The following is a 24571-nucleotide window of genomic DNA, read 5'->3' as shown; positions in this document are numbered from 1 at the left end:
AACTAAAAGTTTACCACTTGATCTCATGAAACTAAACTTGTGCCTCACTTCGTCCTTGCCGTCAAAATTCGGTAATAATTTTATCAAAACTATTTATATAAAAAATGGGACTCACTACTGTTGAGATGTTTGTCGCACGACTGTGGTTGAAAAATTAATTAAAAAACAGACTTTTTAATAAAAACCCTCTTTTCAAAATATGAATAGACAAATTCATAAAAAAAATAAGAATAAACAAAAAGTCAAACAAAAATTTTACACTGGAACGTATCGGAGTAACAATAGGTCATATTTATGTAAAGTAAATAATTTTAGCGGATTTATAATGGAGTTTAACGATTATGGGCAAAATGTGACACGAATTGGATTTGGGTAATTTTATTTAAATTCATTTAAATTTTTTTATATCCATTTTATTTTTAATTGAATTATCAATATCTCTTTAAATTCAAATTTATTATCTAAATTATTTTCACAGACCCAATTCAATAGGTAAATTTATCTTTACACTCATCTGAAAATAAAAAACAAAAAAAAAAAAATCAAAGCATTCTATCCTCTACCATTCTCTCATTCCAATAGTTGCTTTTGATGGAGTCACGATCACCATCTATAGCGTTGCTCTCTCAACGTAGTTTCGTATTTGTCGAGACTTGATAGTATTGGTCAATTTTCTCATTAGATTTATTGAGAGGGAGTCATTTGAATTGCTACTTAATCATTCGTACATTGTAAGAGCCAGTTTTTAATATGATTGCAACACAATGCAAGTTCTTATTTGACTTATCCTGGGTAGAATTCAAAGACTTAAGTTTTTTAAGATGTTTTTGAAATTAGGCTCATGTGCATCATATGTGCTGCATACAAGTTTATGTTCCCATGTTTACAATTTGAGCTTGCATTAACTTTATTGCGATTTTTATTTGTTTCTTCCCCCAAATTTGTCCAATTTTTAAGGGGTTGAGTATGATGGATTTGCATGCACGCCACACCCCTCCATTCTTGCTCTATACAGAAAAGGAAGAGAAAACTCCTTCCTTCTTCCGTCCACTCCACGCGTTTCCATCTCAGCCGGGTATAAGAGAAGGGGCTGAAGGAAGATTTGTGAAAAACAAGTTCATTTGAGCAACATCAACAACATGCAATTAACAATTAAAAGGCGGAATCATGTTTATATGCACTCAAAAACAAAACTTAACCCATGAACTTCAAAGCCTAGTAGATAGGTGAACCAAGACTCAACTCAAAACAAAGTGAGTTGAGAAATCAATACCTTTGTAGATTCCTCTTTGCATAAGCAAAGGCTAATCACCCAAAGAGAGGGCCTTCATTCCTTGCATCTTAGATCCATGGATTTGGATGGATGAAAAGGTTTCTCCAAGTTCCCAAAATTGAGAACCTCTAAGTCTCCACACCAAGGCATATTGAAGGAGAAATGAGTGACCTAGAGGAAGTAAGATTGCTAGATTTTCCCCTCTAGATTGGCCGGCCTCTTTGAGAGCAAAGGGAGGTTTGTGTTCTCATCTTTACTCCCTAGAAAACCCTAAGGATGAAATGGCTATAAAGATGTCTTTATACCACCTCACAATGGAGTGGCAAACTTGCAATTAAGCCAAGTTCACTACCCTCCTCTAAATGGCCGGCCTAAGGGGATTTATTGGGCTATTTGGGCCTTTGTGAATCATTATTCATTAAGTTGTCATACAACTTAAGTCAATGGACTTGACGTTCGAAGCCCATTGGGCCTTAAGGTCCAAAACTATCCCGAGGTCTTTAACGAACTTATTCGTTTGATTAATTAACATATTAATTAATCCTTGCCATAAATAATTAAACCATTTAATTATTCTTACTCATCTCCGTTGAATCTTCAATCTCTACCTTACACGGTGTACGATCCATTAGGTTCCTTTTAGCGAGGCAGTGGGCGATTCAAACTCTTTCAAATCGATTGTGAATTGAAACTTACTTTCAATTCTCCCGTTAGTGATTATACACGTTTAGGGCTTCCACAAACCATGGTTGACGCCTAGCAACATGTCATGGTTACCCAAGCTAATCAGAAGAGGTGGAGAACCTATTCAGTTTTAGGATTACAAATGCAATACGGTCTTTCTCTAATACAATACTCTTGACCACATTGTTTGGTTTGATAGTTTATTCATGTCTTCTATCCAATGTGAATCTTGTACTTATATGATTACCTTGAATGTGATCTGGAACGCATTCCAACATCTCATTCATACTCTGGCCAGAGATTCTAAATCATATCATAGAGTATTCACCCTCAAACAGTTTGAAGGTTAGAGATCCCTTGTTGCGCATTCACTTGCCTCCATGGCTAAGTGGCTTAACCCCGACGATGCCGTGGACACCCTGATAGAGTGACTTTGACATAATCAAAGATCAAGTACCTAACCACAAGACAGCTGTGATGCCTCAGGTTAAAGGACTACTTTGCATTATCCCAACCATGAGTTCTCATGTGACATGAATATGAGAACTCCTCGTTGATCGTGTTCAGTGAACTCATTCTCTATTGAGCACCTACATGCTTGTCTTGGTGTCACTCACACCAATGACTCGAGACTAGTCACTCTCCCTGAGAGAAGACACAGCACGTACTGATCTTAACGGACTGTCAATGCCCAATTGGCAATCCTATGATCAGGAACGTTTAGGATGTGTCTACGAAAGAATGGTCTCATGAATCTAACTTCTTTAGATCGCATTCTCCCAATCACATATTCCTTGGACTTATCGTTTAAGCATATAACATTTATATGAGATGGCTCAAACAATAATGTTTGCCCTTAATATTAAACTAGATTAGTTTAACATGTGAAATGTCCTTAAAGTATCATCATATGATTGGTTTTAGGGCACATTTCCAACAATCTCCCACTTGCACTAGAGCCAATCAGCTTAGTCATCAGTGATGATACCTCTTCTGTAGTCATTTCATAAATGGCTGAGTAGTAGGCCTAGACAATGGATATCTATATGTTATCCATAGAAGCAACCTTGAGAATAACGACGTCACCATTATACATGATTCTCAATCATGTGGTTCAGTCTCTCATTTGAGTTCGGACCTTGATGAGACCTTGATTCCCTGGCTTGAGTTATCGCCCCATTAGTGTCATACACTTTCTGGTTGGAACCGAATGGAGAGTTCATAAATGAACTTTCCCATCCAAACAACAATGTTGTAAGCTTCTATATGGTAATATATTTTGCATATTTGATGGAACACATTAAAGTCATTACTTTTAACGTTTCCACCCAAATATCTCTTTAGTCATAATAAAGAGATATCTCATTATCACTTCATTCATAATGAAGAGATATTCTATGATGGATTAGATTCATAATCTAATACATTTACGCTTCCATTACGTTACTCTAATTCTTCCTCATTCTTGAGGAATCCATCCTTAGTATTTCTTTAAATACCTAAGGATTCACTTGACAGTTGCCATGGTTCTGATCTTGGGCTTGCACTGATATCATCTTGTACCGTTCTAGGTACAACTTATATCAATGTTTTCATACAATATGAAATACATAAATCACCTTTCTGCGTATGCATAAAGGATTCTATTTACGCATTATTTCATTGGGAGTCAAAGGGTACATTCCCTTTGAGAAGAACAACTTCCTAGTCTCACTAGAATTGTCATTCTAATTGAAGTTTATCATCATATGAGAAACTTCCTAGCATCTCTTGTCTATTTTAGGGATTGATATAATCCAATTATATCTTGAAATCTATCGTTATAGATTTCCATCCCATGTATATAGACTATGTCTCCCATATACATTCTATCATTATAGAATGTTTAAAGTCATAACTTTAACGATGAAGAATTCCTTTCATTTTCAAAATTAATATATATCATGTATATATATATTCAAATTTAGGAATATGATTAACTCCCACTAATCTTTTGTAAACCTAGTAAACAAAAGATTCATTTACATTTTTATGAGAAATCAAACGATTTGATCCTTTTTCTCATAAGATGCTTATAGCTCCCACTAACTTGCTGAGATTCATGATGGATGGATCTCTACAACTTATATGTCTTGTGATTCTTAGTTTTAGACATATATTATCAAGACTATCTTGATAATGGTTTCGGAAACCCATATTATGTCCAAACATTGAATCACCATTTAGTTGTTTCTTGCAATCTTCGAATTAATTGAAACTAAGACTATGTCAAAGACGGTTTCTTCAAAGTCAACCATTTTCTTTGAGTGTAGTCACCTTAAGCTACCGATTAGCTATTAAGGTTTCATTATTTCGATTCAAATGGTACTTTACCATTTCCTTGAGTATATGTCATATATATACACTCAGTGTAGTCATAAGGATTTTCATTCTTATTTCTTTCGAATTAAGAGGTGTAACTCTATGACATAGTCATAAAGTTCAAACCATTCAACTGAGACGATTTATATATCCTTCTCGACTACCTTGGAGCTTGTGGTGTAGGAACTAGGTTGTTATATTTGTTGATCATATCAAACAAATATTGCTTCTTAGCACACAACCCCAAATCTTAACATGTTTAAGATTTGTCTTTCTTTCCAACTACATCTTATGGAGTTATGAAAATTTTGGAAGATCTTCTAATTGACAATCATATTGTTTTAGAAGTATATATATCCTATATATGGGTAATAGATAACATCCAACGAACTAAATTTTATTCAAGTTCGTTCTTCTCCTAATGGAGAAATTCATTATCTTATGATGCTATTTTCCTTGATATCTTTCAAGGAAACTCATCTAAAGTGTTATCTTTCCTTGGATCAAATCCAAGGAGGTAAATACTTTAGACGTCTTACTCATCAACTTACATTTCTTGAATTCTTTGAAACCTTTTGCAAAGTATTCGGACTTGTGTTTATTCAAAATAAACTATAGTCCAACCGAGAGTGATCTTCGGTGAATGTCATACAACATGAGTAGTATTATGTTGTGGATAAGTGCCACTAACATCTAAGTGAATTAATCTCGACAACTTTGTGATTCTTTCTTCTTTCCAAAAGAATAAAGATTCGAACATTTCGCCTCTATACAATTTTAACAAGAAGGTATTGGATCCGGATCTAACAATCCAAAGCATCCATCTATGACCAACTCGTAACTTATGTTTTAGAGGTATCACAACTCAGTTGGGATTAGTCACTACCTTGCAACCTTTTGGGTTTTAAGCATCATCGTATTCTAAATAGTTAAACTACCACATCATCTCTACTATAGAGACAACCTATTACAATAATCTAATTATTGATTAATAAAGAACAATGTTTTGTCAAACAAAACATTCATCCATCTCTACTATAGTGACGGATTTAAGTTCCTTAAAATTGGAATGTAAAGACAATCTTTAGTATTTTCCAATTTCTTTGGTAGTTCATATGAGGAAGTAAGTACAATCCGCTTTCGCAGAGATCTATATTCGATTCACGTTTGGAATGTGAAGTACTTTCTCTTCTCTCATTAATCTTCTACTTCTTATTAGCACACTTTTACAACAATTGTAAAACATAGTTACTAATACAGAATCATGCATTCAAGTAGAAGAACCAATTGTTATGAACTTTTCAAGAACATTTTACAACACCTTCAAAATGTGTGTTCTTGACACTTGCAAGACATTTCTTGCAAATACCCCTTCCAATGTCCATCCTTTCATAAAGAAAGTTTGTTCCCTTGGAGTTATTTTGCCTTCTTCATTTGACTTCCCTTTTGACTACAATAGTCATGGTCCCTAAACTCCCACTATCTCTCTTGAAACTTATTTCAAATGTGTTATACATATCAAACGATTTGGAGAGCGTGTGGTTATTGTTCACTATATAGTTTACAATAAACTTAGTGAACCATAGGGACACAAAGGTGAAGTCCTTGCCTAGTTTCCGTCTCGTTAAGTGGTTTAACACTTCAACACTCAATGATTCAAAATCATCATAAGTCCATATAAATGGACTATTTTTGTCAACCAACCATTATGTTCTAAACATAATAACAAACTTTCAAGAGTTGTTCAAGGCAACTCTCATTTCTTCATACAACAATTTGTAAGTGAAGAATCATGGCACATAAAATGTCCATGCCCTTGTGCTTACTTCTCAAGTTCCTTGTTCGTGTAACAAAGAGACAAGCACTAGAGTTTGCATTGTCCTCTTCATGGTAGACTTATCTAACATGTTCTTCCATTGATACATTATCAATAGGAAGATTGTGAGGATGAGACTACTTAGGTACTTTTACAATCCATTCAAGACAATCTATGGGATTGTGGTACCAAGTTCGGAAACTAAAGCGTTCGGTTTTTCTTTGTCAAGTTTTGGATAGCGTTTGCAAATATATTGGTAAACAAATACATAACGAATATAAATTGATTGATTTTAAGCCATTTGATTCGGGTCTTTAAATCAAATAACACCACCCACTATTTTTGGCAAATTCCATTTCCCTCATCGGAATTCGAGAGTTTTGTTGAACTCTTAGCAGGGTATGGGAGACTCACCATTACCAAGCCCACCTTAGAATTATATCATTTTGGTTAGCAAAAATAATGATGAGAGAATAACACTTTAGTCATTTATAACTCTTGTAATTACCCATCTAGTTTGGCCTCTAGAGAATGAATGCCTCAGAATTATATCATGTTGGCACCATTGCACTTAGTTAAGTTATTCCCACCATGCTTAGTTTATGTAGAGGTTCAAGCACAACCTCAGAATTATATCATGTTGGTCATACTCGTTGTCTACACTCACCTCATCATATGTTTATGGACTCCTCCTGGATGTAAGCACATACTTTGTACTTCCCCATTATAGGGTGAAGCCGGTGCATGAGTCACAAACGATTGGAGCCCACCACGGTGGAAGGCCTACGAAGAGATATTCAAAGCATCTCTCGCTTATCAACTTAATAATGGTTTGTTGAGGGTTTTAGGTCTCATCATATATAAACATACATTTTAATCCAATTAAAACATTTTGGTCCTATTACAACTATTGGTCCATTTGATTGATTTAGTTGTATATAATACTCCCACTAAGCTTTTAAAACGGTTTTTAAAGCAAGAGTATATGATACTACTAACATAAGGTTTGCATTCATTGATGGACTATATTGTTGCCTTAGGGCCTTAGGATGACTATGAACCTTTGATTCGATTCAACACGAGCCTAGTGTTGAATCTCGGTCTAGGGATGGAGATTGATTTTAGTTACGCGTTTAATCACATTAAGGCGTGTTGTCTTATTGGGCGTTGGACCCAACTACTCCAATTTCATGCATATCGAATAAAACAAGAAAGGAGTACTTCAAAGTAAATAAGAGCTTATGCTCTTTTACAACAATTGATCAAATCAAATTACTTTAAAGTAAAGAAGAGCTTATGCTCTTTTACAACAATTGATCATATCAAATTACAACCAAAATTTAATCTACACATTCCCATGGTTCAAACAAATTTGAAACGGCCTTTCACATAGCTCAATTATAGTAGGCTTAGGTTCATAATCACCATTTCTTTAATTAATTAACGCTTTAACTAATTAAACTTAAATGCAACATTTTCATTTGGTTTTTGTATCCATAGAATTGATTTAAATGGAGTTGAATGAAATGAAAATCCAATTCTCATTTAAAGAGACAAAACAATTTTGTTCTCTACCTAATTTGGGCCAAAATGCTATGACCTCAACTTGTTTGGGCCATAGTGCAATTAACCTCAACTTTTGGGCTATTTTGCAAAAACTTAAACTTTTGGGGTCACTTTGTAAAAACACAAAAGTCCACTACTTCATGTAATTACAACTAGAACCCAAAAATTTCCACAAAAAACTAAAACTTCATTAAAGGAGCAAAACAATTTGTCCTTTTAGTGATTTTGGACCTTTACGTAAAAACGTAAACTTTTGGGTCAAAATGCAAATACACAAAAGTATCAAAACTTTATATAATTGCATAAAAGCCCCACAAGGACCCTAATTGAGTAGGGTGGCCGGCCATTGAAGCAAAGTATTAAAAAAAATTTCAAAGTTTTTGTAAGTGGGGTGTGTGAAATGGAATAAATCATTACACACCTACCCACTAAAATTTCTTTAATTTTTCAAAATAAATATCTAATATATTTAAACATAAGAAATATTTCAAAACAAAAACTTTATGAAATAAATCAAAACTTTGAATCAAAACACCAAACCTTTTGTTCTTGGCAAGAACATATCAAGAACAATGAAGAACATCCATGAAAACCCATAAGAGCTCCATGAACATTCTTCACCCAAAACAAACCAAAACCACTCAAACTTAAGGGAAATAACATACAACCATACTAGGGTACATAGGGGTTCCAAAAGTCACTTTAAAACACTTTTAACAAGTCAAACAAGAATCCAAAAATCCACCCTTTGGATTTGGCCGAATTTCCCCAAAAACATGGCACCAAATTTTAGCTCCAAAATTCATGCTCATATGAACTACATCTACAACATTTGAGATGGCAAATTTTCTAACAAAATTTACATTCAAAGAAGCAAGAATAAATCTTGTAACAATTACAACATTCAAATCACAAACTATGAACTACAAAACCCAAAAGGATTCACCAACTACTAGACTTAGGCTCTTGATACCACTTGAAGGAAGATTTGTGAAAAACAAGTTCATTTGAGCAACATCAACAACATGCAATTAACAATTAAAAGGCGGAATCATGTTTATATGCACTCAAAAACAAAACTTAACCCATGAACTTCAAAGCCTAGTAGATAGGTGAACCAAGACTCAACTCAAAACAAAGTGAGTTGAGAAATCAATACCTTTGTAGATTCCTCTTTGCATAAGCAAAGGCTAATCACCCAAAGAGAGGGCCTTCATTCCTTGCATCTTAGATCCATGGATTTGGATGGATGAAAAGGTTTCTCCAAGTTCCCAAAATTGAGAACCTCTAAGTCTCCACACCAAGGCATATTGAAGGAGAAATGAGTGACCTAGAGGAAGTAAGATTGCTAGATTTTCCCCTCTAGATTGGCCGACCTCTTTGAGAGCAAAGGGAGGTTTGTGTTCTCATCTTTACTCCCTAGAAAACCCTAAGGATGAAATGGCTATAAAGATGTCTTTATACCACCTCACAATGGAGTGGCAAACTTGCAATTAAGCCAAGTTCACTACCCTCCTCTAAATGGCCGGCCTAAGGGGATTTATTGGGCTATTTGGGCCTTTGTGAATCATTATTCATTAAGTTGTCATACAACTTAAGTCAATGGACTTGACGTTCGAAGCCCATTGGGCCTTAAGGTCCAAAACTATCCCGAGGTCTTTAACGAACTTATTCGTTTGATTAATTAACATATTAATTAATCCTTGCCATAAATAATTAAACCATTTAATTATTCTTACTCATCTCCGTTGAATCTTCAATCTCTACCTTACACGGTGTACGATCCATTAGGTTCCTTTTAGCGAGGCAGTGGGCGATTCAAACTCTTTCAAATCGATTGTGAATTGAAACTTACTTTCAATTCTCCCGTTAGTGATTATACACGTTTAGGGCTTCCACAAACCATGGTTGACGCCTAGCAGCATGTCATGGTTACCCAAGCTAATCAGAAGAGGTGGAGAACCTATTCAGTTTTAGGATTACAAATGCAATACGGTCTTTCTCTAATACAATACTCTTGACCACATTGTTTGGTTTGATAGTTTATTCATGTCTTCTATCCAATGTGAATCTTGTACTTATATGATTACCTTGAATGTGATCTGGAACGCATTCCAACATCTCATTCATACTCTGGCCAGAGATTCTAAATCATATCATAGAGTATTCACCCTCAAACAGTTTGAAGGTTAGAGATCCCTTGTTGCGCATTCACTTGCCTCCATGGCTAAGTGGCTTAACCCCGACGATGTCGTGGACACCCTGATAGAGTGACTTTGACATAATCAAAGATCAAGTACCTAACCACAAGACAGCTGTGATGCCTCAGGTCAAAGGACTACTTTGCATTATCCCAACCATGAGTTCTCATGTGACATGAATATGAGAACTCCTCGTTGATCGTGTTCAGTGAACTCATTCTCTATTGAGCACCTACATGCTTGTCTTGGTGTCACTCACACCAATGACTCGAGACTAGTCACTCTCCCTGAGAGAAGACACAGCACGTACTGATCTTAACAGACTGTCAATGCCCAATTGGCAATCCTATGATCAGGAACGTTTAGGATGTGTCTACGAAAGAATGGTCTCATGAATCTAACTTCTTTAGATCGCATTCTCCCAATCACATATTCCTTGGACTTATCGTTTAAGCATATAACATTTATATGAGATGGCTCAAACAATAATGTTTGCCCTTAATATTAAACTAGATTAGTTTAACATGTGAAATGTCCTTAAAGTATCATCATATGATTGGTTTTAGAGCACATTTCCAACAGGGGCAGTTGCCTCAGTAGAGATTGTCGATAGTTCAAAATTACTATCCATCCGTCAAAAAGAGCTTGTTTTTCTCCATGAGAGCGTCTTATGATTTTTGTCATAATAGAACGTAGGAGAATGATACATGATGGTGATGGTTAGGTTTAATTATTGGGTGTGGGTTTATAATCTTATTTTTATTATTAGTTTCGTCTTGTACTTTATGGTAGTTATACAATAAGGTAATAAGGACATTTCACATTTACAATTTAAGTTGGGTGTAGAGAGAGGTTACATGGGTTCAAATAAAAATTTCCATTGGATTTTATTACGTTTGGGCTGTTTTGGAATTGTGGTACTTTTAATTATTGAGTGATACTATTCAAGCCACTTAGACCATCTCCAACCCTTGGAGTAAAACCTAAAATTTTTAGCCCAGAAAATTTAGGTTTTAACCTAAAAACAGCTTTTCTGCTCCAACCCTTCTGGCCTAAATTTTTTAGCCCGAGGTTATTAAAGAATAAGTTTGGGCAATTTTTTTTTTAAAAAAAAAATTATGTATACTATCCTAGTTTAATTTTATGAACATTTTTACCTAAAAATATTTAGATTCCGATAAATATTGAAAAATCACTAAATTTGGGGGAATTTTGAGTTAAATAATTTTTTTGATTATTTTAGTTGTTAGATTAAAATTTGGGTTGTTAGATCTTTTTTTTTTATATACCGTTGGATTTGATCATATTAGATATCAACTGTTGGATTCAATTAAATTATAAATATAAAACAAAAATATTAACTAAATTAAATGTGAACCGTTGGATAACCAACGGGCTGTTTGAATTTCAGGCAATGATCATCCAAAAGAACCATTGGCTCACTTTTCTTGGCTGACATTTGCTGGACATACCCACGTGGGTGGGGCTACCCTTTACAACAATGAAAAATGTTGGAGCAATGCTGGAGCACGTCTTTCATGTGCTGCGAGTGGTTTTAGTCGCTAGTCATCCGACTCCCTCTCTTCCACTCTCACATGTGGGCTCCATCACTAATCTTGGCCTAAATCTGGCTTTATTTTTTAGTTTTAAGACTTAACCCTATTTTAGAACAAGGGTTGGAATGAAATGGGAGGGGGGGAATGGAAGGAAAAATTTATAACTTGGGAATAGAAGGGAAAATTTAGAATTTACTCTAAGGGTTGGAGTTGGTCTTAGGGCTAGTTTGAAATTGTTGTGCTTTTAAAAAATCCATCTTAATTATTAAAAAAATATGGAACATCAAATGTGTTTGGTAAAATAAAAAAAGTAGTTTTTTAAAAATTGCTGCCGTTGACAGTAGAAAAGCAGAAGCAGTTCTATCATGCTTAATTTTTTTTTTTTTTTTCAAAGTATAGTAATCAGTGCCATGGAATGAGATTTTCAAATAGCAAGTATACCTCCACATATTTTACAAAATTACAATCATTACCCCTACATTATTCTTTTGACAATTACTATATCACATTATATACCATATTCTTTTTAATCATTTAACATATTCATAACAATTTATATAAAAATTTACCAAACACTCAGACACTATTTTGTTTTTGTTAAAAGCACTTTTGCAAAAATAAAAATAAAAATAAAAAAATTTACCAACCACTCATACACTATTGTTTGTTTCGTTAAAAAGCTCTTTTACTAAAAAAATTATTTACCAAACACTCAATAACATTGCACCTATTTATTATCACAATACAGCAGAAACAATTATTTTTTTTTTAAAGCACAACAATACCAAGCTAGTCCTTAGTAAGTTAGTACTATGGTCTAGTAGTATTTATCTTCATTTGAAGTGAGAGGTTTTAGATTCGATTCTTGACAAAGGCGAAATCAAATCACATTATTATAGTTGGCCTAGTGTGAAGCTTAGTTCATTCACCTATCACTTTAGTGCAGATACTATCATTTATTTAAAAGAAAAAGTGATACTATTTGAATTTTAGAGGATTGAGTGAGACTCAAGTTGAGTTTCGAGAAGCATTATCGTAAATAAAACTACAAAAACAAAAAATTCTATGATATTAAGAAGTATTCCATATTTTTAACTTTTAACCGTTAAATTTTAATTTTTGTCAAACATCTAGCAGTTACAAAATCAGGAGTTTCGATACAAGGGGCCATCGTAGAAAGAAAATCCCCAAAAAAACAACAAAGGATGGTTCAGTATCCTGCTTTTGAAATGGGTCTTTATACAGACAGATTCGGTATCCGACTTTTCAGACCTCCCAAGTGCTGAGTTATGTCAGAAATACCAATCCAAAAAAACCTCCGCGTCGTAAAGCGCGTTTTATAGGTGGCGTTGAAAAAAAAAACCTACCGAGTCGCTACTCTTTCATTTTCCAAGTCCCTCAGAAGAGAAGAGAAGAGAAGGGAAACCTTCATCTGTTAGAAACTCCCAACCTGCAATTTTAACAGGTCAATTGCTCTTGCCTTTCACAATCATTGCTCTTTTAAGGTGTTTCTTCGGTTATAAACTGTTTCCAGTTATCCTGCTTTATTTGCTTTCTCTCTCTGTAGATCTGCGTGTCCAGTTCACATTCCTCTGAATTGTAGCTCAAGTATGAATTTTCCCCTTTTGTTTTTGCTGCTCTGATTGTTTGATTTATTGGAAACTTTCCAACTTCTTGTTTGTTTTGTTTTTCTAGTTTTGGACTTAATATTTATGCTCATTGGATTGCTTGGTGGCTGTGCTGCTCTTCGAACATCAAACCCGATGCATTGACTTGTTATTGTCTCTCTTGTAAATTGTAATCGTAATGCAGAAATGCCAGGTTGCTTGTTTTCGGGTTTGTGCTTGATTCAGTAGAACTTTGGGAAAGGATACTGTTTATTGTTTAATGGGTTTATTGTAATAAGAGTGGCTTTCCTATATCGTTGTAATTGAACTCAGAAGTGGAGGAATCGATGGGATTAATGGGTTTGTTTTAAAAAGATTTTGTAGGTAACTAATGAGTTGTGTTCTACATTGGGGATGTAAAGTCCTGCATTTTGGACTGAGGCGGAAGAATGATTGGGAGAAAAAGCATGGGACGTGCATCACCAGTACTTTTGGTGCTTTTAGCACTTGGCTTTTTCTTTGCAACGTATAATTTGTTAACCATTATAGTACACAACAAAGCCTCCTACTTAGGCATTTTGGGGGAAGACTGGTTAGAAGATCTCGTGATTCAGAGGCCCTCGAAGGCGGAGAATCCAAAATTTCATGTTGTTGTTACAGCCACTGATGCTCCGTATAGCCAGTGGCAGTGTCGGATCATGTATTACTGGTATAACAAGGTAAAAGATATGCCTGGATCAGATATGGGAAAGTTCACTCGAGTTTTGCATTCTGGAAATGCTGACAATTTGACGGAGGAGATTCCAACAGTTGTGGTTGATCCTCTTCCGGAGGGCTTGGATCGGGTGAGAATTTTTTTTGCCACTTTGTCTCAGTTCTCTCTCTCTACTTGCTATTTAGTTTCCATTCTTTCTAAGTTGTAATCTTCTTCTTTGCTTATGCTGTTTGTATAACGTTTCAACTTATTTCATGAGCTAGTTCATTAACGCATTATTGGTATAGGTTGTTTCATCGCAAGTATTTAACATAATGAACAAAACTAATTGGGCAGAAATTTGATATTGAAGAAAATCACATGTTAGAAATGTCCCTACATATTGTTAGTTATAGAAGAGCCATTTATCATTCCATTTTATGAGAGAGGGCTCCTATGTATGGAGAATGCAATGTATGTTGCTGGAGATTACTTGAACCATCAAATCCCAGCATATTTGTCAGAAGGGTCTCTTCCTATATTGTTTCGGTAAATGGTAAATGCAACTATTTTTTTTTAATTGGAAGATTTATGCTTTCCTAACCACAATGTTTAATCTCTGTAGGGACTTAGTAACTAACATATTTAACGAATTTATTCCTTATTTTTAGTGTCCCCGAGAAGATTAAAGAATTTAATGTCTATAGTGACTTAGCAACTAATGTTTAATCTCTGCTACCAATTATTCAGACTTAAATTCAATGTTGTATCCAGGGCTATATTGTCCTAAACAGACCATGGGCTTTTGTGCAATGGCTGGAGAAAGCAACAATCGAGGAAGAGTAAGGGCTTTTTTATCTATCCTTCCCGTTTGAAGTTCTTGTAAAATTTTCTTCACTATGAATCAGAAAACTGGTGTCTATCATGATCAATGCAGATACATTCTAATGGCTGAACCTGACCACATATTTGTAAATCCTTTGCCAAACTTAGCACGTGGAAACAATCCAGCAGGGTATCCATTTTTCTACATTAAACCAACCGAAAATGAGAAAATAATTAGGAAGTTTTATCCTGTGGAAAAAGGCCCTGTGACTGATGTTGATCCAATTGGCAATTCTCCTGTAATCATAAAGAAGGTAAAATAACGTAGTGTTAATCTAGCTTTCAGTTTACGTGGTTATGGATTGTAAAACATTTATTGTCATAAAGTGTGGTAGTGTGCTGGTGCATGCCAGTTTGTAAATGATTTATTATTTCCTCACCGTAGCTCTGGCTGTCCTGTAATCAGGCAGACCATTTTACTTTTGCTACAAAGCATAATTCTGAAAATAATTTGGAAAATCAATGATATTCATCAGATTGGCAATTTATCTTTGAATCATAAAGAAAATATTTTGTCGCTAATGTGGTTTATGAATTGTTGTGATTTTAAATGATGGAACATTATTTATTATGTATACATCGCTCTGCTGCATGTCTATACTTGTATTTATATCATCTCAGCGTCGTATTTATAGTTGTGCCATCAGGCTGGCAGTTTCACATTCACTACAAATCGTACTTTTGATATGCATGCTCACTTAGTTATCTATTTCAGTCCATGCTGGAGGAAATCGCTCCCACATGGGTGAATGTGTCTTTGAGAATGAAAGATGACCTAGAGACTGATAAGGCTTTTGGATGGGTGCTTGAAATGTGAGTACTAAGCTTGAATTATAAGTTAGTTTCGGTCTGATGTGTTGTAAAATGATCGTGAGTTGTTTTCATCTGATGTTGGTGTCGTTTCTTTGCTGAACTAAGGTATGCATATGCTGTGGCATCTGCATTGCATGGCGTGCGGCATATTCTTCGTGAAGACTTTATGTTGCAGGTTTGAATGATTATTTTTTATCTTATATGTATTAGTTATCCTTTTCTTCTAAGTAATTTAATTTTGTCCAATCTTGCAGCCTCCATGGGATTTGAAAGTTGGGAAGAGGTTCATCATCCATTATACTTACGGATGCGACTATAATTTAAAAGTATCCCTCTTTCTCTCCTTCTTTCTTCTATTTTTTATTTTTTATTTTTATTTTTAATTTGTAATGGATGGAACTGCAATTATTTCACGGTCTACCCTTTTGCATGTATTTTTACGATTGCTTCCTTATTATTTATTTGTTTCTGAAAGAGTTTTTCTGTCAACATTTAGGGAGACCTGACTTATGGTAAGATTGGAGAATGGCGTTTTGACAAGAGAGCATATCTCAGTGGTCCTCCACCAAGAAACCTCTCTTTGCCCCCTCCAGGAGTTCCTGAAAGCGTGGTAAGTCTATTACTAATATGTTCAAATGGCCTGTTTGAGAATATGTTTGCGGGATCTGGTGTGGTTGGTTAATGCTGTTATTAATTGGCAAGAAAGAAAAATTTCAAGGAATATTTTGTCGGTTTAGTGCGTGCATTATTTGGCTGAATTAAATCTAAGGCATAATATTGTCTGCTTTCATTCATCATTCAATCATCCAGTTAATAAATGTTTCGTATGCAGGTAAGGCTCGTGAAAATGGTTAACGAGGCTACTGCAAACATTCCTGGGTGGGACAGCTCAGCCAGTGGTTGAGATGAAAAGTAAGATATAAGCCCATCAGTTCTTCTCTTGCTTACTGATATTTTAAACGCTGTCAGCTTGTCACCGTTGGGGAGGTTCTGTCGATACAAATTTATGTTACAAAAGAATATTTATAGTTAGATAAGGAATGTCTTTGGTGAGTAAAGAATGATCTTTTGTTGTTGATGCACATTGACAGAAAGCCATCAAGGCTAATTAATTCTTTTGTATACCATACATTCTCATGTTACAAATTTTTGCACTTTGACCTCACAATAAGATTTTGGATTGCGGTTTGTTTTCCCGGGATGTTTATGAGTTAACAGTTTAAGATGTTTTCTGTTGAATCTTTATGCCGTTGAGTGCTTAAGAAGGGGCTTAAAGTATACAAAAGAGAGGGAAATTTTATCTTCCTGATACAAATATACGGTTTAAGAACTTAGAGATCGAGATGGGAGAAAAAATTCGATATATTGAACATCATGAAATGCTTCATTGGATTATTTCATTTGTTTCCTTGGATTTGTATAACTACATAAATATATGACTGCTCTATACATATACACCTGAGGAACCACTGCTAGATTTCTATGGGTGTTCTGGTGAAGTTTTGGATGATCTCGAAGTAAGGGAGGGCCTCATCTGGACAATCTGTTCCTCGTTAACTCCCATTCTTTTAGCGTAAAGCCCCGCTTCAAAGAATCGTTTAACTGCATCATCGGCAGTATTTCTTCCCATCCTTGACAGTCATCTCCTTCCCCGTCTTTTCCGGGTAACTTGTAAATATGTTGTCTCCTTTCAGAACTGCTGCGAGTTGCATCATCTCCTGTTGAAATTCAGAAAGCTTGGCATCTTCCTTAGGCTCCCCCTTTCTGATGGCAACTGGTGTCGGTAGTTGCTCTGGTAAAAATTCCAGGCAATTGAGACATACATGTTAGTCAATGCTTTTTCTACGCAGGATTAATGCATCAACATTACAGGTAACCTTCTCCTGTTTTGATAGCTAGTAAAATGCAACTAACCTGGGCAGTCAGTTCTGGGTTCTGTCCGCGTTTGGACAACGCCTTCGAAGGTGCCCGCCCATTCATCCCTCTTCGTGAGGAAGGGTGCGGTTAGGTTGAAGATCTTCTTAACTGTTGCTGGAATAGATGAATGGTCAAATTCCGAAGTTGGAGATGGTGATCCATTAGGTCCATGGATGACTGCATTCATCATCGTCAATGCAAACAATAAGCTGTTAGTCATTAGTTTTTATTATTCTAAACATATTCCACTTTGCTAGAAATCAAAGCTTATGAGCATTAGTTCCAACGAAACAAAGCTTACTAGCATATGATATTAAGTAACAAATGTTCTCATCAATTAGTAAACCATGTTTAACGCCACTCCACTTCTGTTAAACTAGCCTGTAATTGCCCCCCAGTTCAACTCATTTTGTACGTACAAAACTCGGATAAACGAGCAAAATAAGGAAATTTATTTAGATTACTGTATCGAGAGCGCGTGTAAAGGTGAAAAATGGTGCGCAAAAGTCACCGTCCTTGGCATACTTTTGCCATTCCTTCTTTCTTTCCAAGATATTTAAATTTATGTTACTTTCGTGCCGTGTGCTTGCTTATGTGCTTCTCGCAAGTTAACTAACAATCTCAACATGGGAGGTGATTTTCACCTCTTTGTTTATTGTCAATTGGATTGAATTAAATCAACCAAAATCACCGACACGATTAAACATGGGTGTTTGAGAGACTAAACAAGGTGTGTGTGTATCATTTCTCTCTCAACAAACCTGTTAACTGTCTCACATATATTAGCTGATTAAGGGCTTGTTTGGAAATACTCTTAAAATTACTGAAAGCAATTTTGATGAATATGTTTTTTAAATTAATTCTTAGTAAAAATCCAAATGATTATAGAAAAACACTAAGTGCTCCCTCCATGAAGCACATATCTAATGGTTCTTTAAAAAAGCACTTAATTTCACAAAAAACGTTTTCAGATATTTTAAAAATATTTCCAAACGAACTCCAAGTTATCAACAAAAGCACATCGTTGTTAATTGACGATGTAAACAACCCATACAACACATACAATTGTAGGTGCTCTCCAAACCATGCCATGATCCATCGCTCCACACCTCTTTTTAAAAAAGGCAGTGTGAAATGGACACCAAATTCTTTGTCAATTGCGTACAATTGGCAGCAATCCAAATAAGATTATGAAACAGATGTACCGACAAAGAGTGGTGGTACCATATAATCGATACCTTTTTTTTAACTTCTACGACTTGTCTTGTGTTACGCGACGACTAATTACTAGACTGAAATCAGTAGCTTAAATATGGATACGCTTGATATAAACAGGATTGGATTGGCTTATTAGACTAATTGTGGGGATTAGCCTGGAACCATGGATTGATATGGCTAAGGATTGTTTTGGTATTACTGTATTTTGAACAAAAACTAATTCTACTGTGCTGTAAGAATAAGCAATTGTGAAATTAAACAACAGATTGTTTGATAAAATTTTTTGTAAAAATGCATTTGAGAAAAAATAATAATAATAAGCAATATTATTATATTTGGTAAACTTTTATGTAAAATAGATGTGGTTATGTGAAATGAAAAAAAAAAAATTATAAGCCTAGATGTGTTATTAATTTAATTTTTTTTAACAAATAAAAATGAATTACTAAATATACTTTAATTTTAAAAGGAAAATATTTATAAACTTTATGATGGAGTGATTGTCAGGAAAGGTTAGAGTTGGAAACATCGGAATCAAACCCTCTTTCGCCTCTGTCCCATTGGCGATGAGGCGGCGGATATTCGGCGTCGGAGCCTTGAATTGGTACCCGAATCGAAACCCATCTGAGGAAACTAACAGAACAACCGGATGATCGAGTTTTTTCAAAGTCGAGCCTTGGATTCCTCTGATGAGGAGTTGTAAACCTGGGCGGATTTTGGTGAGTTGGAGAAGAAGAGGAAGGCAAATGCGGCAGCAGCAGAGAGAGCAACGCAGGTGGTGAGGAGGAGAGAGATGAAGATCACGGTGGTGTTGGGTTTATGAGAAGGGGAAGGCGATGTGATCGGAGAGGCGGATGAGTCGGTGTTGAAAGAGAGCAGCGCTGCCAATTGGTTCGGCGAGTCTTTGTCGTGGGTGAGGATTAGGGTGGCTTTCATGGGCGGCAAATCCAAACCCATCCGAAGAAACCAGGTGATTGATTCTGGTTTTTCCTTCGATGGGTCGGAGGACTGAAGAATTTGGGATGTGGGTATTGACGGTGAAGCGTTTAGAGAGAGAAAGTGGGGGGTTGGAGTGAGAAGCAAGGATTAAAGGTTGAGTCTTTGGGTGGAGCTGTAGACGCTAGTTTGGTGGAGGTTAGCTTTCACAGCTTTTGGAGAAGACGACTTGTTAATGGATTCTGGAGGAGATTGGGAGGAGATTGGGTCAGGAGGGAAGTCGGGGTTCGCAAATGGGTTGGAATCAAATAGTATAGGAGTTTTATATGGCAGGAGGTAGAGGCTTGAGCTGGGATTGAAGTTTCAGGTCTGGTTCTGCAAGGGTTTTGCGAGAAGGCGTGCGAGAGTGAAAGTGTGAGGAAGTCAGGAGGAAGGAGGGTAATGTTGGCAAATTGAAAAATTCATTAATGAATTTACTGTTCATCTGTGTTTTTCAAATAAGTTGGTTTCTTGAATCTGCATTAGGTTTTTGGTTTTTTTTTTCATCATAAACTTTGAAATAAAGTTGGTTTGGGGTGTTTACCAAACATCAAAAACTCTTCCAACTTTTTTACCAAATCAGGCTAAATAGTTTAAAATAAGGTCGCATAGGATAATCAACCGGAATCCCACGTTTGGTCCATGTTGGAATTTCTATTAAATAGCTAAATCCAGTCCTTATCTAGTCAAACAAACACCCCCTCTATGTATAGTGTTAATACTATTTTCTGACTAAGGTTATCAACCAAGCAATCATTTTATATATTCTCTCCCAATCAAGACGAACCTATGCTAACATCATGACATACAACTTGAAGTATATAGATCAACCTTATTCTAGGTAGTGGTGACTGAACTACTTAGTATTATGATTTAGAGGTATTATTCTTTGCTTTGTGATTGAGATCTTAGATTCAGTTCTCGCCAAAAGATGAATTCGAATCAAATTGTTATAACTAGCATCGTAAAACTTATCACATTCATACAGTCTTTAGTATAGATAATATCGTATATACTAAAAAAAAAAAAAAGGTAATGGTGACGTATGGTGGGCTAATTTGTTAGGGTAAGGATTATGATAGGTATAGGTTTCAATTCCGTCCAAGTGTAATCCAAGAAGAAAAACACTTCAGATACTAAAAAGGCTCACATTTTTTGAGCAATTTCATGTGTTGATATTTGATTATCTTTCTTATTAATAGGAACTCTATATGCGTACTCGCCAACCTCCAAACTTTAGAATAATATGAACATAGAAAAAGGGAGAGAATCATATGTCAATAATTTAATTAGCTGAAAATTTTGAAATTAATTAAGGAGCATTAGTACTCACCTGTACCCTTCTCTATCCATGGTGAGACCATGATCGTTGGAACCCTAACTCCCAAACGGTTGAACTGAAACAAGAAAGGCTCCGGCCCCACGATCCCGTCCGGGCTGGGGACCCCACGAACCGGCGTAGGGACGTGGTCATAGAAACCGCCATGTTCATCATACGTGATGATCATCAGGGTATTGTTCCACCGAGGACTTGCTCTCAGTGTCTCATACACCTCCTTCACAAACATCTGGCCGTGGTACACGTCATGGGAGGGATGATCATCATTTGCTGGTGCACTCTTGACATCGAAGTACCTCTGTTCTATGACGGTGTACCCCGGCAGTTTCCCTTCCTTTGCATGGCTTTTGAAGGTGTCGTACAAATGGAACTTACCTATGTACTTGAGCTTCCTCAGGTTCCTATAGAACAATGTCGATGGGATGTTTTGGTAGTATATTCCAAAGGATATTCCAGCGTCGTCGAGGTTCTCGAAGATGGTTCTTTGAGGGTACCCTTTGGCGAGAAGGGCTGGGATGTTGCTTGTTGCACCAGCTGATGTCCCTGAATGTACGTAGAGCCGATTTGGCTGTGTTGAGGATGGCACTGAGGCGAACCACCTTTACAAAATTCTTAGGTTAATTAATTGCTTGGGACAGCCAACTATAGCATGCTACTTACATTTTTGTACTACATTAGTGGTTACATTAGTGTACTACGTAATATTATAAATACTACATAAGGTTGATGAGATAAACTCGTTACATCATTTGGCACATCAAAATACAAATGGTGCACCAATAGAGTGGAGTAGGATTTTTTCACCTCCAAATCTCTCTTCCGTTCAATTCTCCCCTAGTTGAATGATTAGGATTAAACCACGTAACATCTGATGTTGACTTTTATTTATAGGGAGAAAAAAAAGAGGAAAGTAAGAGAAGAGGGGACTGAAAGAGAGGAGTAGAGGGGATAAAATCCTACTACCAATTGAGAACCTAAAATCTTCTCTAGCATGACATTTTCGATCAATAAAATGTATGTGGTTAATTGCCTTGCTAGTTAGGGAATTCCTTTAAAACCCACTGCCTCTCAGTTCAAAGTTAAATTAAAGTAGTAATCTATTTTTTTTTTTTGAACAAACGATATTATCAAATTAAGAAAACTAAGGATGAGGGGTTAAGCTAAACCTCATAATAAGTTAGCAACAATATGGTTCAAATTCATTTTTGATCAGAACCAAATTTAAGATTTTTCACTTGTTAGTAAGAGAAATACTACTATAATACTAAGTGACAAATAATAATCTCTTGTATTATAAAAAAGATTAAAAAGATAAAATAGTGAAAACAGCGTGCTCGATCGGATCGATCGGAAGTCATAATCTAAGAAATTACTAGTGTCAACCGCAATTATTGCATGGTAAACTACAAAAGTGGAACAAAATGAATTTGATTGACATTTTCAGGACATGTTAGTTGTCTTGTTTTTATCGAAAATGTCATCACTTCACTACCACATAAATTCATATTCTGGTAACAAAAATAGAATCCTGAATTTCACTTTTATAAAAATATGAAAAAGTAAAGAAAATGAAAGCATTATCGTGAGGAGATTTTAATCTTAATACTCATGTGCTTAAACAATAATGAAATTAGTTTGATATTGTTGTGTTTTTTAAAAAATAAAAAATTATTATCATATTACGAGAATAAAAAGCAGTAAAATAAAGTGGTTATATATTTGTAAATTTTTTTTTGTTAAACGCAATTTTTTTTTGTTAAAAGTGCATTTAACAAAAAATAAAAATAAAAAAATAAAATCAGAGATTTTAATCAAATGAAATTTCGTCTCATCTCTGTTTATTTTTACTTTTAGTTCTCTTTTTATTTATTCAATTTAAATATAAAAAATAATCATGCGAATGCAAAGAAAACGAAAATGTGAGAAAATCGCTTCCGCGATAAGAAAAGAATTGGTACGTAGTTACCTACCTGTCAAAGACAGCAAATTCAGAAACAAGAGTTTTGTAGACAGCAACCATGTCAGGGTTGAATCCATTCATAACATCCTGAGACAGGGCGGTGGTGTTGTCCATGGAGTAAGCCTGCTGAGCAAAGCCATTCATGGGTGGAGGGTCGGCCGACGTGTTATCCGACCCGAATATCTGCTCTCGGATGGCTTGGAAGGAGTGACCAGGATCAGGGTCCACATAGTGAGACTCGTTGTTGAAGAAGAAGCGCTTGGAGTTGGGGTCGGTGGTGGAGAGAGGGTTGGCCTCGGAGCCATCCACGCCGTTGATTTCAGGGTTGATTTTCTTCATCCACCCCAGCATGTGGTCGAATGACCTGTTCTCCATCACTATAACAACTATGGTTTTGATGGGATTGGCATGGACTGGACTGTTGAGTCCTATGAGCAGCAGAAGGAGGATTGAAATGGTGGTTGTGGAGGCGGCGGCGGCCATTTCAGAATTATGGATTGGACTGGACCGGATTGGATTTGGTTTGAAGGACTTTATCTCTGTGTTTTGGTGAGTAATGTGATTAAATTAATCACTGTTGCATGGAGAGAGAGAGAGAGAGTTAGAAATGCGAGCCCGTGAGTAGCTGGTATTATGGGGCAAGTGGTGATGGCAGGGGATGGTGCATTAAGTAATTTACTAGATATGAAGATATGATTTGAAACCACAAGCTTTTTCGGTTTCCTTGTTTTTTTTTTGGGGGTCGGGCCACCAGGACAAGATGTCACAGCCTCACAGAGGCTTTTAAAGATATTTACTCTTGAGATTTTATCTTTTCCTTTTTCTAATCTAAGGCGTGGTTCGGAGTACATGACTGAATTAAAATGAATACGATATTATTTTAATGTATGTTAATGAATGAAAAGTTAATCAATTTAGAAGTAGTACAGTGATTATTACTCAAGAAGAAAATTTATTTATTCAAATCGTCTCAAAATGGGAGGATTAGAAGAGAGCAATATTCTTCATGAATCTATACAGTCTTCTCTACTAGATAATCCTTGATAAATTACAACAAAAAAAGAAGTGATGATGTAACGGTAAATGGAAGATTTTCAATTTATAAATTTAATTAATATTTATGGCCAAATTTCTTGGCTTAATTTTCCTAGGAAAAAATGAACCATGAATTTCACATAATTCTTTTTAGTTTTCTACACCATTCTAAAAATTTCCACTTAGTGCCGTCTAGGCGTTAGGCGGCTGGCCGTCGCTTCGATTAATTCTTAGGAGTTTGAACATTAAGAAAAGACACCTAGGCACCTGCTTGTGCCCTTAAAGCCACTCATTTGATTTAATAGCTTCTATAATACTTATTAGGTTAAACTCTTATTTGTTTAATGGAAGAGCAAAGCTTGTTTTTAATCCCTATTTATTGTATCATATGTTTAAGTAATTACATAATCTAAGGAATGTAATCAACTTGAGAGAGAGCATCCAAGGAGTTTGGAGAGAACTTGAAGGCCCTCCACTTGGAGAAAAACTTGTGTGGGGCTTGGCTTGCTACTGGATTTTGCTAAGTAACACTATAATACACTCAAAACTTGACATATGACAAGTATTAAATATAATCTTTTATCATTCTTTTATACTTAATATTCTCATAGTTATTTTTCTTACTAATTAATATACACCATGAGATCAATCTAATGGTTCATTTCTTTCTT

At 35.6% G+C, this 24571-nt stretch overlaps 2 protein-coding genes across 9 annotated transcripts; one reads left to right on the top strand and one right to left on the bottom strand.

Moving 5' to 3' along the window:
• The first annotated feature begins 12690 nt into the window (after nucleotides 1-12690).
• On the top strand, nucleotides 12691-16657 carry LOC103929563 (hydroxyproline O-arabinosyltransferase NOD3). 8 transcript variants are annotated; one of them, XM_009338779.3, is made up of 11 exons: nucleotides 12692-12922; nucleotides 13025-13065; nucleotides 13153-13293; nucleotides 13440-13909; nucleotides 14533-14600; nucleotides 14696-14897; nucleotides 15359-15456; nucleotides 15562-15631; nucleotides 15711-15782; nucleotides 15953-16066; nucleotides 16289-16657. In XM_009338779.3, the coding sequence occupies exons 4-11, from the start codon at nucleotides 13514-13516 to the stop codon at nucleotides 16358-16360; spliced, it is 1092 nt and encodes a 363-aa protein (XP_009337054.2). In that variant the 5' UTR covers nucleotides 12692-12922; nucleotides 13025-13065; nucleotides 13153-13293; nucleotides 13440-13513; the 3' UTR covers nucleotides 16361-16657. The 8 variants fall into 8 exon arrangements, with proteins under 8 accessions (XP_048446160.1, XP_009337054.2, XP_009337056.2 ...); XM_048590203.1 differs by lacking the exon at nucleotides 13153-13293 and having other exon boundaries at nucleotides 12691-12922; nucleotides 13449-13909; XM_009338781.3 differs by lacking the exon at nucleotides 13153-13293.
• Nucleotides 16658-16800: 143 nt separating this feature from the next.
• Nucleotides 16801-23514, bottom strand: LOC103931646 (non-specific phospholipase C2). The gene is given in 5 exon segments (XM_009341165.3): nucleotides 16801-17071; nucleotides 17073-17248; nucleotides 17371-17550; nucleotides 20900-21504; nucleotides 22876-23514. Coding segments are annotated over 5 exon segments (1569 nt in total). The 5' UTR covers nucleotides 23349-23514; the 3' UTR covers nucleotides 16801-16936.
• Nucleotides 23515-24571: the final 1057 nt, after the last annotated feature.

The sequence above is a fragment of a genome, unplaced genomic scaffold (genome assembly GCF_019419815.1).
Source record: "Pyrus x bretschneideri cultivar Hongxiangsu unplaced genomic scaffold, Pyrus_bretschneideri_v1 Contig31, whole genome shotgun sequence".
NCBI classification, from domain to species: Eukaryota; Viridiplantae; Streptophyta; class Magnoliopsida; order Rosales; family Rosaceae; genus Pyrus; species Pyrus x bretschneideri.
Note: the sequence above shows the minus strand (reverse complement) of the source record. Positions and strands in the feature narration are given on the sequence as shown.